This window comes from Nannospalax galili, unplaced genomic scaffold (genome assembly GCF_000622305.1).
Source record: "Nannospalax galili isolate Female #2095 unplaced genomic scaffold, S.galili_v1.0 scaffold485, whole genome shotgun sequence".
NCBI lineage: Eukaryota > Metazoa > Chordata > Mammalia > Rodentia > Spalacidae > Nannospalax > Nannospalax galili.
Genome location: NW_008354534.1, coordinates 933913 through 948890, shown reverse-complemented (window position 1 = coordinate 948890; position 14978 = coordinate 933913). Strand labels below are relative to the sequence as shown.

Sequence of the window (14978 nt, the reverse complement as noted above, 5' to 3'; positions counted from 1 at the left end):
TAATGCTGGCTGCCAGCTATCATGGGATCCTTGGGGATGGGGAGTATTGTAAATTAAGGATGCTATCTTATATGATAACATGAGGAGACAAGACTTCACAAAGTGGAAAGTTAGAGCTGATACACAGACGAGAGCTGAACATGTCTTCCTGAAAGTTGTAACCATGGGCCTTCCATTACTCAGACTTAGGATTTGAGTTAAACCATTTGTTCTGCATAATTTCTTAGTTGAGCCAAAAAAATTAACACAGAATTAGTTGCCAGCTGATGAGTATTCTAAAATACCTGGCAGAAGCAAAGTAAGACCCTTTGAGATGCATCTGTAGCCCAAGATGCCCACAAATTTCACATAAACTTTGTGGTCCAAAATTACTAAATTTGCAAGAAGTTAATTCACAGTGAACAAGAGGTGGTTTACAGCAAACACCATTATTAGACAGCCCTTCCCCAGAACTTCAGTTGATGGGAAGATCTCCTGGAGACTTTAATGGATATGCTTATCAAATATGGATTATAAAATAGAGCAAAAAGAAATAATTATAAGAATCAAATGCTATTAAAAATAGCACATAGGTCTAAAGAGTAACCAAGTAAAAGTTACAGAAATTAAATTTTTAATTACTAAAATAAACTCTCTACCAGGATTCAACAGTTAATTAGCAACAGCTGAAAAAAAAAAAAAAAAAAAAAAAAAAAATCTGAATGCTAGAGAGGCACGACAGAAAATTAAAAAAAAAAAAAAAAAAAAAAAAAAAAACATTGGCATGCTAGAGAGGATACTGAGGAAATTTAGAATGAATCCCCAGCAGGGAAAAAGAAACAGAACTAGGGCAAAGGATCAAATTATAAAGTCTAACATGGTGGATAAGAACTTCAGGGTGATAGTTTTGTTTTTGTTTTAATGTGTATGAGTGTATTGCTTGCATATATGTAAGCGTACCCATGTCATGCAATGCCCGCAGAGGTCAGAAGAAGGCATCAGATTCCCTTGGAACTGGAGTTATGGATAGCTGTTATCCACCATGTGGATGCTGAAAACCAAACGCAGGTCCTTTGCAAGAGCAGCCGGTATTCTTTAACCAAGGTACTAAACTAGATGAAGCAGGTCTGTGGAATGTAGCTCAATGGTAGAGCCCCTGCTCAAGGTCCGCAACACCAAAAAACAAACGAGTTGAAGCAAAAGTTTTGGAAAGCAGTAACTCAAAACAGGAGTTGTTCACACCCTAAGATTGAAATGAGAACAGTTAAAGCTAACCATAGTGGCTCCCACCTATAATCACAGCACTCTGGCTGTGGCTTAGGCAGGATGATTGTTATGAGTTCAAGGCCAGCCTGGACTACATAGTGAGATCCAGGCCAACCTGAGCTACAGAATAGAGCCCTGCTTCTAAAGGCAGAAGGGAAGAGAGACAGGAAAGAGGGAAGGAAGGAAAGTGAGGGTAGCCAAATTAATTAGCTGTGAACCTCTAAAAAAATTATGAATGATTCAGTGTGGGGCCCAGGGAGTGACTCAGTGGCAGAGCAGTTACCTAGCATGTGCAAGGTCCTGGGTTTGATCCCCAGCACCACAAAAAATAAAGATTCAGAACAAGCACACAGCTGCCCTGTGGGACCAGAAAGGGAGACACAGTAAATGGGAACCCAAACTAAAATGGCAAAAATAAGTAAATAATTAGAGCAGATATCTATAAAATTTGCCCATATGTTCTCTGTTGAAAGTGGATGACAGAATGAGACCTGTCGGCAAATATTAGCCAAAAACTATTTATGTAAGTGTTAAGAATACATGGGTGACAAAAAGCATCAGTAAAAATACAAATTGAGCAATTGTGAACTAGTATGCATCAGTATATATGAAAATTACAAACTTAATGTTAAAAATCCACAATTGTACCATTTTGAATCAGGTTATGGTATAGTATAGACTATTCAATCCAAGACTATAGGGAAGAAAAAGGGAAATCTAAGTAAAGATGAAAGAAAATAGAAGTGAGTAGAAATTAATTGTAGAGAGCAGAACTGCCGTACAAAACAGTCTCATCTCTAACCTGATCAACCCATCAGCAATCAAACGTCAGAAGAGGCACAATGGACAAGATGAGGAATATACAACTGAAGATTTGTTTTCAAATATGCAGTCTTTAGGAACAAACAAATGAACTTTTTGCCTATGAATTTAAAACTTAGATGAGAGGGAGTTCCCTAGAAAAACACAACTTAACAGAAATGTTCTTAGGCATAAATAGATCTGAATGAACTCAGACAATAAAATAATTGGTCTGTTGGCTTAAAAAGCTCCCCCATCAAATCTAAAGGAATTCCCAGAGGAACACTCTATTTGGTAAATGATACTAGGATAGGTCTTCATGTAGAGACCAGCCTCTGAAAAGGCAGATTTAGGATCAATTACACTGCTGGTCTTTTCACTACAGGAAACATCTCTTTCAGCTGTTCTGTGGTAAAGAAACTGCTTCTGTTGCCCACTGTCAGCAAGTTGCTTCACTAATGTTTCTCCTGGGAGGTGTTTTTCCCCAGTCACGGGTTCATTGATTGCAACTTCTATAGATACCATAGAGTCACAGTGGTAACCTGAATCTGTTTTTTATATATCTGCTTACTTTTGAGTTATGAAATATCCCCAGGAATGTACTATGAGCTCTAAGCAACTTTTTGTTTCTCAACAGCTAAACAATTTGCAGTATAAAACCTTGTTAGTTGTAAATACTAAATGTGTAGTACCTTCAAGCTCTGAAAAAATCAATTCTAGCATTTAATGATTTTCTTTAAAAAAAAAATCTCAAACTGCTTTTTACTTTTTTTTAACTAAACAGAGGTGATTAACTCAAATGCAGACCTTGATTCAGTGACAGCTATCAGATGTGTCATCTGCCAAGCACTTTACCTGGTTTTGTACTATATAAATTAAGTTTTTTATGTACTTTCAAAGAATTTTGGGAGTCTTTAAGTTCTATTTATTTTCCTGAGGAACTATAAGCCAAAGTTATTAAAATGTGTTACAGCCCTCAGTGTCAGCAGTCTGTCTTCTCATGAGTGTAACTCTTCTTAATGAAACTGGGAATGACGAATCATGCCTATAAATCCTAGCAGGCTGAGGCAGAATTGTCACAAGGTTGGTCAGCCTGAACTGTATAGCAAGTTTTAGGCCAGCCATGGCTTTATAGCCTGCCACCACTCCCCACTTGTGAACACACACATACATACGGGTTCTTAATAAAATATACTATCACATTAAGCCTGGAGTTGTACATGTTTAATTCTTAAAATAACTTCCTGTAGATGAGTGGTAAAAATTGGTGATTTAAAGTCTTTAACTTAAGAGTTACCAACTGTAAAGTTGAGAGATTTGGCCTTGAAGTGCTGAAATGTGATCTGGCAGACAGATGTGATGTTTTACATGTTTTTCCTTGGTTATTTTCAATAACCATATTTACACATTAATTAGAAAAAAATGTGTAGCATAAATTTTCTCTTTTTTCAGTCCTAACTTTATCAGTACTGGGACAAGTGCATCGTGGTAGTTTTAACCAAAAGAAAAGAGATTATTTTAGCCACTTTATGTACATGTTAAACTTGCACTTTTTACTGAAAGGTGATTATTTTAACAGAGACAACCTTTCACGCTTGTGCCACTCCACACTTGAGGGCCATATCTCCCCAGAATACCACTTTGCTTATTTTAAAATGTTTTCTATAATACCAAAGTAGTTTTGGAAAATTGAACAAAGTCCTTTTTTAGTTTTCCAGGAGGACCCATATGTATCCTAAATTTCATTTTGCCTGACACTTTTAAGCAATAACAGATTTGCAGTTTGTATAAACCAGTTTGAAATGATTGTGTTTAGGTAAAACCCAATCTGAAATTTCTTGAAGAGAGTGTTAATGACATACAGTGTGCAGCTTCTAGTCTGGTGTGTTACTCTTTAGCCTACTTAAGATCAGCAAAAAGTCAAGTTACCTAACAAACATAATTGATAGTAATATTACTCTGTTTAATACTTTAAAGAACTTACCTGCAAAAGCCTGGGAGAAGAGCTCCCTTGTTTCCACTTCACTTACAACTTTTCCTTTATATCGGGTATCAGTCTCTCGATGAAGAGCTCTTTTAATTAAAAATCGATCACTAGAAAATGTAGGAAGGTTCATTTCCATAGTGTTGAGAATACAGCTGCCAAATGGAATATTCTAGTAAAAGAAACGCTGGAGCTGTGCTGTTTTTGTCTTTCGCCGTGTCCTTTCTTGGTTCAAGGGCAAGACTCAGAACATAAGAGATGGTAGGCTGTTGGCATTTGGAACAGATCCTCAGACATAAAGCACGGTGCAAGAAGTTTCCTCGCAAGATGAGTTTATAATTTATCAAGTCAAAAAATGCGGGTTCTACCTCCAGACTGAAAAAGGAATTTATAAACAGTTTTAAAAGTTCCACAGTTCATTCTTTGTCATCTTTCAGTTTGGCACAGTGCTTCTTTCATAGCCAGAAGAAAGGCAGTCTTCCACCATCAGCTTTGACACTGCTGTGGTTGGTATGATTCTGTAATCAGTGAAGGAGAAAGGATCCTGTGGCAGCTGCGTTAGCCTGGCCTCCTGGACCAAGATAAGCAAAAAGCCTCCACTGTTGCTACGTTTAGAGAGGTACAACACAATGAGACATGCAGGACTTAGAGTGGGACGCTGACTCTGCTATGAGGTCAAACTATCTAAAACTACATACTGCTTTCTGTCTCGCTGTGGACGGTGCTTGGTATTCTGGTAGAGCCTCTCCCAAATGCCCTCTTGGTAATTTTTTTAATCCATGAGAACTTCAGAATGTCTGAGGAGGATTCACTAATTGCTGACTCTTTCTCCTCAAGTTAGTATTATCAGATAAATGCAGTTTTTATCTTTTTATTCTAATGTTGTCTTAGTTATAAATTATATTGTTTGATAAATACTTTTAATTTTTTTCTTTTGAGAAATCACAAAGTATAGTTACTGATAATCTAGGTAACAGAAGTGTCCACATAGAGTGTATGGGTTTCATCTTCAGTTTATATAATGAAATTCAATACAACTGTAAAACCTGAAATCCAGGATAACTAGTAGTCTAAGAACTAAAGCCCCTGTGAAGTGGGCTAATTAAACCTCAAGCCCAAGCTCTGTAGGTTTGGGGCCCTGGAGGAAGGACTCTGTAAGTCACAGGCTGACCTCAAAATCCCTATGTAGCCAAGATTGACCTTGAATTCATGATCCTCCTGCCTGCTTCTCCCAAGAGCTGGGATTACAGGCATGCATCACCATGCCCTGTTTATGCAATACTACCAGTGGAGCCCAGGGCTTTGTGCATGCTAGGCAAGCACTCTATACCAGCTTATCTACAGCCCCAGCCCTACACATCTGGACGTCACTGACCACATAGCACTAGCATCCCTGAAAATACTAGCAGTTAGCCAAAGTTCTAGATAGGACATATCTAGCACTAATCCCACAACACTGTGAGATCTCTTATCCTGTAGGCACTTGTGCTTACAACTTTGAAATTGATAAAAAAAAAATTTTTGATAGAAAAATGTGTAGAAGATAGAAGTCAAGGAAAGAAGAGACATTTGTGTCTTAAACCATAACCAGATTTATTTCCCAAAGTTCTAACTGTAGAACTCAGACCTATAAAGACCAAAGGCCATTTCCCACCTTTCATCATTCCCATATAATACATAAAAATGGTGAGATTGATGAATCATAGACTAGGTAGATGACTAGCAGATGGTAGCATAGCCAGCATTTTGTCACACCCATGATCATATACAGCACATGTTTTGGGAGCTCTGCCCTAAAGAGTGCTGAGCACTATGTGGTGGTGGCTTTACCTGTAGCCAAGGGAAAACTAATGTGCTTCACCCTTTTGTTTGAAGTTGCCCATCTTTTAAGAATAAATTTTTTTTAGTATTTTCTTTTTATTTTATGTGTGTGTTTCATGTCTGCATGTACGTAAGTGCCTGGTACCTGCAGAGGTCCGGAAGAGGGCATCGGATCCCCTGGAACTGGAGTTAAAGACAGGTGTTAGCTGCCATGTGGGTGCTGGGAACTAAACTCTGGTCCTGAAAGAGCAGTAAGTGCCCTTAACCACTAAGCCATCTCTCCAGTCCCATAGGAATAAAATTTTGATATAGGAATGATTAGTCATAATACTGTTGATTTTTTTTCCCTAATTCTCAAATTCAGTGGCCATTTCACATGTCTGAATCCTCATGGAGATTATACTGTTTTTATCATACTGTAAGGTCCCCTGCAAGAGCAGCACGTGCTCTTAACTGCTGAGCCATCTTTTTGGCCCCAGTATTTTTCCATTCTGTCTTTTTGAGACAGGGTCTCCCTGTAGCCCCAGCTAGCCTGGAACTCAAAGAAATCAGCCTGCCTCTGCCTCCCGAGTGCTGAGACTAAAGGCCTGTGCCACCATACCCAGCTCATACTATTTCTTTAATGTAGAAAAGAATGTCAACTTTTAAGATGCTCACAGATTAGCATTTTAAATTACATGGCTATTATCTTCTACTCAGTGCTCAATAAATAGATAATTCCACTTAAACTTTAGAAATTGGACTCTTTCTCTACCATATTAGTGTCCATTGATGCTCTGAGATGACTATTCTTTGAGGGAAAAGAAGTAAGCTGTTGACTTAACTGTACCACCCTTGCCGGTCTTTCCTGCAGATACACAGCATCTTCTTGCCTTCCTAAGTATGTGCACCCTGCCAGAGTCTCCTGTTAGGATCAGAGGCCAGTCCATCTTTGGCTCTGTACAGGAGCTACCAGGCTTAACTCAGTGGAGAGACCTCACTTTCTTACTAGCAGGAATGCGCTTCTGCTGTGTTGCTGCAGTGTTCCATTTCTGATTATAAAAGTAATATGAAAGTGTGCTTGACTGTATTCAAAGCCTGTTTTCTTATTTTTGCTTCCTGTTACAGGATATCTGTATCTTTAGAACTATTATAACTTTGGGGTTTTGTTTCGTTTTTAATTTCTATTGACCACAAGTTCCCCTACCACTGAGCTACATCTCCAGCCTAGAAGTCTTATAACTTTTAAATATTTATTTATATATCTTGTGTGGATATGGGTGGGAGGGAAGGTTCATACATGCCTTGGCCCACATGCAGCAGTCAGAAAACAACTTGGGGAATCTGTTCTCTTCTTCAGCCGCATGGGTTCCAGGAATTGAAGCCAGGTCATCAGCCTTGGCAGTAAGTGTCCATACCCCCTGCCACCCACTGAGCCATCTTGCTAGCCCCCAGAAGTTTTATACTTTTTTAAGGTTTTGGGGTTTTTTTTGCTTTGCTTTGTTTGTTTGAGATAGGGTCTCCCTATCACCCCAGCTGGACTGGAACTCCCTATGTAGAACAGGCTGGCCTCCATCTCACAAAGATCTGCCTGCCTCTACTTTTCAAATGCAGGGCATAAAGGCGTGTGCCACCACAACCAGCAAGATTTTAGTTTCATTTATTTTTATTTTATGTGTATGAGTGTTTTGCCTGCATGTAAATGTGCCCATGTCATGCAAAACCTGGGTAGGCCAGAAGAGGGTGTCAGATCTCCTGGAACTGGAGTTACAATCAGTTAGCTGCCATGTGGGTGCTAGGAATCAAACCCAGATCCTCTGGAAGAGCAGCCAGTGCTCTTAACCACTGAGCCATCTCTCCATTCCCAGAAATTTTATGACTCAACACAGAGGCCTTTATCAGATCCCTTTTCTGCTTGGCTCCATACTAAGTACTTGTTACCACAGATCCCTTTAGGAAGTAGGTGAGACATGAATTAAAATGACAACATACACATGAGTGACACAGCTCTGCTTCTGTGACATTTCACAGCATCTTTAGAAATCTTTTAATTTTCTTGATCTTAAGTGTGCCACGTACCACCGGAGATGAGAAGCAGAATGAGATTAAACATCAGGAGTAGCTGATCTCCAAACAGAGCTCGCTTGAGAAATAGAAAATTCTTCCCATCAACTTTTTAAATTTTTCCCAGTTTTCATCTTTAGCATGAGTGTTATTTTTCAGTTTCCAAGGGAAAGCGGCTTTAGTTGAAGACTATAAGAAATGCTCAGTTAGGGATTTCCTTACATCTTGATTGTTTTTCATGGAAGAAAAAGGTGTTATACACCTTTTCAGTGACTTGTCTATACATATGACTGGCTTAGAACTAGCAATCACAGTATATCGTGGACATCCACTAATTCCCTTTAATCTTGAGAAAAGCCATTTATCAAACAGTGCAAATCATTATTTCCTATGGCAGAAGAAGACTGTATTGCCAAAAGCCTAAATCTTTTGTGGTATAACTAATGAGGGGAAATATTCCAGGATGTCTCAGCAAGTGAGTTGTTGGCCGGATATGCAGGAGCTTTGAGTGTAAGTTCTCTTAAGAGAAAAATACTTAACTTGGGTTTAGAGACAGGTCTTCTGCAGTCTTGGGTATCTGGCAGGCTTATCTGCTTTTCTTCACTAGTGCCAGTGACAGGCTTAGCGGCAGGTCCCTGAGCTTTCTTGCCAGTTCTGTGCACTGAGCTTTTGATATGTTGGCAGACAGCACTGATTCTTGGATGCGTCTCTGAACCTCTACAGGTCTGCTTCTGGCAGTATTGAGTGTGACTCTTATCCTTCACCCATTAAGCTATCATTGTGGCCTCCTTATCGCTGTTTCTTCCTCAAACATGCCTTTGAAAGTGTTTGGCTCTTTTTTGGCAGTTTATTTGATAATGAACAAGTAGAGAAACAAATGTCTTAGTTCTAAATTACATTGGATTTCTTGAAAGAAAAGGAGTTAAGTGAAGAGTTTCCTAGGTTGGCAGCTCTCATGAACTTATTTTGATTTTCAATATATAATTCTTTTCTAGTAGTTTAATTTAAAATCCCCTTTGAAAACATACTTAGCTGCCTCATTAACCTAGAAAGACCGTTGTGTGCCTCTAGACCTGATACATTGCATATTATAAACATTCTCATCAACTATAGATCAGGTGGCTATGTCCAGATAGAGACTGTAGAATGTGAAAACCAGAACCTTTTACATTTGGACTTTAGTGCTTTGAGTGTTCCTGAGCCAAGGTTGAAAGGGGGCATATTTAAAGAAAGGTGCTTGCCTGTAATTGCCATATATGGAATCTTTTCAAAGCCTTAGTGTGATTCGCTCTATGTTGGGGTTAGATACAGCTTCTAGGAGCATAGCCGAGACCCTGAATTAGGTTATACTTGATCATTTTCTCTGCTCTCACAAGGCTACTTCTGTGTTCCTTCCATTGACATGTCAAAGCTGAGGTAATTTGTTACTTTATAGTATCTAAAGCAGTCTAAAATTCTCGTTTATTGCGAGCACAGTGTTTTGAAGTTCTGTATGGAGTAGCAGCACTTAAAAATAGGTTCCAACATGGTAGGTCATTTCCCATGTGCTGATGCCTTAAGAATCTGTGGCCAGATTAGGGTCTAAAGGTTATGGGCAGTTGTAGTTGGAGGTTTTCCCTGCCAGAACAGCCCCTTGAAACAAGAACACGGGAAAAATTATTGTTCATACTCTTCATTCGTTAAAATGAAGCCATTTGCTCACTGTTTTTATTAGTATTTTAATTCACACTGCAGTAACAATAGAGAAATTCAGCTTTTTTATTGAATTTTTGCAAATTTCATAAAATTTATTTATTATTTTTTTTATTTTATGTGTATGAGTATATTGCCTCCATGTGTGTAAATGCACCCATGTCGGGCAGTGTCCTTGGAACTGGAGTTAACGGAGAGTTATTAGCCACCATGTGGGTGCTGGGATTCAAATCCAGGTCTTCTGAAGAACAAACAGCCAATGCTCTTGACCACTGACTATCTCTCCAGACCCACAGTGTATTTTGATCATATTTAGATTCTCCTCTCCTGTCTGTAAACACTCCCTTTCTAACCCCTAAAGGCCTATAGAATCATGTTTGTGTCCCCAAATCCCCTTCAGTGTGGGTTCATCCACTGAAGCCTAGTCAACCCTACTAAGAATCTTACCCCTAAAGGAGTCTGAATGTCCCCTTCAAGTTAAGCATCAGATTTTTAAGTAATTTGCCATGAAGTCTTGTGAAATAATGAATTTAATTCAGGAAGAAACAAGTAATTTGTCATTAAAGTAACCTTTATTAACTGGTTTTAAAAATTGATATATTCTGGGGATGGAGAGATGGCTCAGCTGTTAAGAGCACTGACTTCTCTTGCAGAGGACCTGGGTTCAATTCCCAGCACCCACGTGGCAACTACAGACCGTCCTTAACTCCAGTTCCAAGGGAATCCAAAGCCCTCTTCTGACCTCTGTGGCATTGCATGACACGGGTGCACTCACATACATGCAGACAGTACACTTATACACATAAAAGAAAAAATAATAAATAAAATATTTTTAATTGATGTATTCTGGTAATATCTTTACAGAGGTTATTTACAAGTTATTTAAAGGTTTTGTGGGTTTTTTTTTTTTTCCTTTTAACTTTTCTTGTTTGAGACAGGATCTCAGTATATGTCCCAGGCTGACCTCAAACTTGATCCTCCTGCCTCATCCCCATGAATGCTGGAATTACTGGGCATGAGCTATGAACATACCTGAACATACCTGGCTTTAAGAAGTAGATTTTTTTTTTTTTTTTTTTTTTTTGGTCTTTTTGAGACAGGGTCTCCTTGTAGCCCCAGCTGTTCTCTGTTCTGGAACTCACTATGTAGACCAGGCTGGCCTCAGACTCAGAGATCCACCTGCCTCTGCTTCCCGAGTGCTGGAATTAAAGGCGTGTGCCACCACACCCCACTTAATTTATTTAAAATTTCTTAAACCCAGGCAAAATGGCTCATTGCGAAGGCAGGGTGATCAGAAGTTTGAGGCCAGCCTAGGCTATGTGTCTATTTATATTTCTTATGACCCTCTTGCCTCAGCCTCCCAAGTGTTGGGATTACATTAGTGTACTACCATTCCTAGCTGTATGCTGTCCTTTTAGTGTGCGGTTTTAACTTAATTTTTTTTCTTTTTGTGTTGCTTTAGTCTTGTACTATAATTGAAACTCACCACTTCCATTGCTGTAACGAAGTCTTATGGGGCTGGCAAGCCTGAGGAACTAAGTTCATCCCCAGAACCCACATGTTAGGAGGAAAGTGACTCCTGCAAGTTGTCCTGACCTCCACATTCACACTATGACACATGCACACACAGACAAAAAATAAATGTAAAAAGAATTATGTTTTAGTTTTATTTTACTTTTAATGCAATAAGATTTAAGCACCAAGTGTGTAGTGGCAAAGACAGATGATCAAGGAATGAAAAATCCTGTGTTATAGCTCTAAAACTAATCTTTTTCTCTGATTTATTAATAAGGCACTTAAGTTGTCTTCTTAGGCTCTTGTTTTCCAACCATAAAAACATGTAACAAGACTTGAACAATCAAACAGAATGGCATAGACTTATCTCCTCTTGATAAGTACAACTATAAAACCTAGAAATAATACCAGACAATCAGGAAAACTCTGATGTGGTCCCCGTACATCATCAGGGGTAGAGGTGCAGACCAACCCAGCAACAGGATTTCTTACAATCACCAGCCTAACAGAAGAAAATCCAAGCCTGTATAACAGCAAAAGGTAGCCCATGTCAACTCATGCCAAAATACTAGATAAGCCAAGCAAAACTGGCAAGAAGATTGGAAGTTCTGCTAATAAGTGACCACCCGGGAGGTGCTCTCCTTCTCTTCCAGGAAGGGGTCAGGATGGATGGAATGGCAAAGGAGATTATATTACAACCAGTCTGTCCTGGGAGATAGTTTTCATGCTAAGAAGGCTCAGGTGGCCTGGCCATAAGAAACTCCTCTCACCTTTGTGTGCAGCACTGAGAACCTACTAAATTCCTACTTCAAAAAATTAGAAACAGAGGTATAGAGAGATGCCTCAGCAGTTAAGAACACTTGCTTCCCTTCCAGAAGTCCTGGGTTCAGTCCCTAGTACCCATATTAGATGGCTCACAACCTAAAACTCCAGTTCCAGGAGATCCAGCCCCCTCTTCTGGATTCCGAGGACACCAGACATACATCTGGTACATGTCCATACCCACATGCAAACTCTCACACATACAGATAAAAATAATCTTTTTTTAAAAATTAGAAATAGAAAGTCAGGTATGTTGGCACATGCCTCTTATTCTAGCATCTGGAAAATGGAGGCAGAAGATTAGAAATGAGACCCTATCTCAAAAAAAAAAAAAAAAAAAGGAGGAAGAAGAATTAGAAAAATAACAAAATGAACTCATAGTAAACAGAAGTACAGAAATAATAAAGATGAGAGCTCAGATCAGAGTTGAAGATGAGAAGGTAGAGAAAAGTTAGTGAAGCAAAAGGCTTATTCAGTGAGAAAAGAGTGAAATGTTGAGGAGGACTAAAGTGCACGTGCACACTGAAGGCTAGGCCTGGTGCCACACACTTATAACCCTGCAGTGGGAGCCCAAAGCAGGAAGATTGAGTTTCAAGGCCAGCATAGGCTACAAAGTGAGGCCCAATCTCAAAGACAAAAAAATCATGTATATAATTATTTATATATGCACATGTACGTATATATACACACACCAGTATTGTGAATGAAAACAAATCCTACAACTATTTACTATTTCATTATTTTTATTTTATGTGTATAAGTGTTATGCCTGCATGTAGGTAAGTGCACCCGTGTCATGCAGTACCTGCGGAGGACGGAAGAGGCTGTTGGGACCCCTGGAACTGGAGTTACAGACAGTTGTTAGCTGCCATGTGGGTGCGGGGATTCAAACCCAGGTCTTTTACAAGAACAGTCAGTGTTCTTAACCACTGAGCCATCTCCCCAGCCCCCTTACAGCTGTTTTTAAAATGAGATGTTATGATGTTATGAACAACTTTACATTCATAAACTTTTAATAACTTAGAAGACATAGAATAATTCCTTTTAAAACTCAAAGAATTTTAAACAGGTAACATGGATACTGCCATTACCACATTAAAGAACTTGTATTTATGGGACTAGAGAGATGGCTTAGCAGTTAAGAGCACTAGCTGTTCTTGTAGAGGATCAGGGTTTGACTCCCAGCACCCACATAGCAGCTAACAACCATCTGTAGCTCCAGTTCCAGGGGATCTGACACTCTCTTCTGATATTGCACAACACAGGTGCACTTAAACACATACACTCATACACATAAAATAAATATTTTTTTAAAAAGATTCAAGAAGCTCATAACTTCTGGCTTTTGGCCAGCCAATGAATTTGGTTTTCAGTAATTAAAACGGGGAACTTTTTTCATATTTTTATATTAATTTGGAATCATCTTACCCAATACTGATTGAGGCGTAATTTAAATGGCAGCCTTTTTTCTTACTTGATAATATGTGATGGTGAACCTAGTGGCAACCTAGGTTAAATGAGATCTGATAATGATTAATAATGATTAAAAAAACAACTTCTGTGTGGGTGTGTGTATAGTGATTGAACCGAGGACCACTGAGCTACATCCCCAGCCAAATTTTAATTTTATTTTTGAGACAGACCTTGCTAAGTTTCCAAGTCTGGCCTTGAACTTGGAATGCCCCTCGCTTACTCTCCAGAGTAGGTGAGATATCAGGCATATGCACCACACCTAGTTGGTTTTTGCTCTTTTCATGTGAATATTTTACCTGTCATGATTTTAACAGACTTCTGAGGGAAAGGAGGTTTTTTGTTTTTCTTTAGAGGAATTACTGACAGTTTAAGGATACGATGGAATATTCTTAGTGATTATAATTCACATGTACTCAAATATTAAAACCTTATACTCATCTTTTTTTTTCTTTGTTTTTCAAGTGTCAATATACAGCATCTGGTTTTACGACAAGAATGACTGTCACCGCATAGCAAAGCTCATGGCTGAGTAAGTATGTTATTCCACAGATTAATGAGAGATGAAAAATGACTCCCCTCCCAACCTCTCATTGTTACTAAAGTCTGCTAATCCATATATGTCCCTTTAATTTCCTCCTTATTGCCAAAAGTTTGAGAAGAGCAGATTTTTTTTTCTAAATTGCCCATAATCCTAATGTTCCCAATATATTTACAAATGCTTGTTTCCCTTTGGTCTCTTTTTGTGTGCATTAGGTTAATATGTGTGATTGTTTTCTCCAAACATGTTATGTATTGCTTTAATATCAACAGCACCTTTTCACGGTGTTACCTTTTCCTTTGTAGTTAATAATTACATTGTATCCAATGTACAGACAGTTCCATTTAACAGAGACTCAACTGTAGGTTACAGCTACTAAACTGCCTAACTTCGGAGATTATGAGCTACATCTTGGACATAGCCTACCACGTGCTATAACTACCCAGATTTCTGCTGTAGCAAACGATACTGTATTCAGTAGCTTGATAGAGGACACATATCCTTGTTTAATTCCTTTAAATAAACTTGGTTTTGATACAGACTAGGTTTAGCAGGTCCCAATCAGCAGATTGCAGAATATACTTAAAACTCACAATATTGAAATTTAGAAAATAATTTTCACTGAATTAGTGTTCTAAAGGATAACTTGTCCTGTAGAAGCCACCTTTTTTATGGCTTACTCATATTTCAAGACTGCCCATCTGAGTTTTAGGAGCCAGAGACACTGTGGTACTGGGTGGGACTAGGATGATGCGCCAGAACACCTTGGCATGTTGGCATCCTTTTTAGATTTTACTTGAATCTTCAATGGATCTCTCTTGCTCTTCTGTCAAATTTAAATTCCTTGCTCTCCTTCAAGGTCTGTATGTTTGGAAGAAAGTAGTCTTTTTAACTGTGTATTTTTTAAATAATTATCCTGAATGTATAAAACAGTAGGTAACCCCAAACCTCAGTTCCAGGTGTACTTATGTTCTTAAAAGGTACACATGCAAGCCGGGGGTGGTGGTGCATGCCTTTAATCCCAGCACTTGGGAGGCAGAGGCA

General features: G+C 38.8%; 1 protein-coding gene across 4 annotated transcripts in view; it reads left to right on the top strand.

The window, feature by feature from the left end:
• Window positions 1–14978, top strand: part of Dcp1a (decapping mRNA 1A) — a 56933-nt gene that overhangs the window by 12985 nt on the left and 28970 nt on the right. For all 4 annotated transcript variants that reach the window (XM_029555347.1, XM_008851827.3, XM_008851826.3 and 1 more), the window contains exon 4: window positions 13859–13925. In XM_029555347.1, the coding sequence (XP_029411207.1) occupies window positions 13859–13925 (67 nt within the window). The remainder of the gene's footprint in view (window positions 1–13858; window positions 13926–14978) is intronic.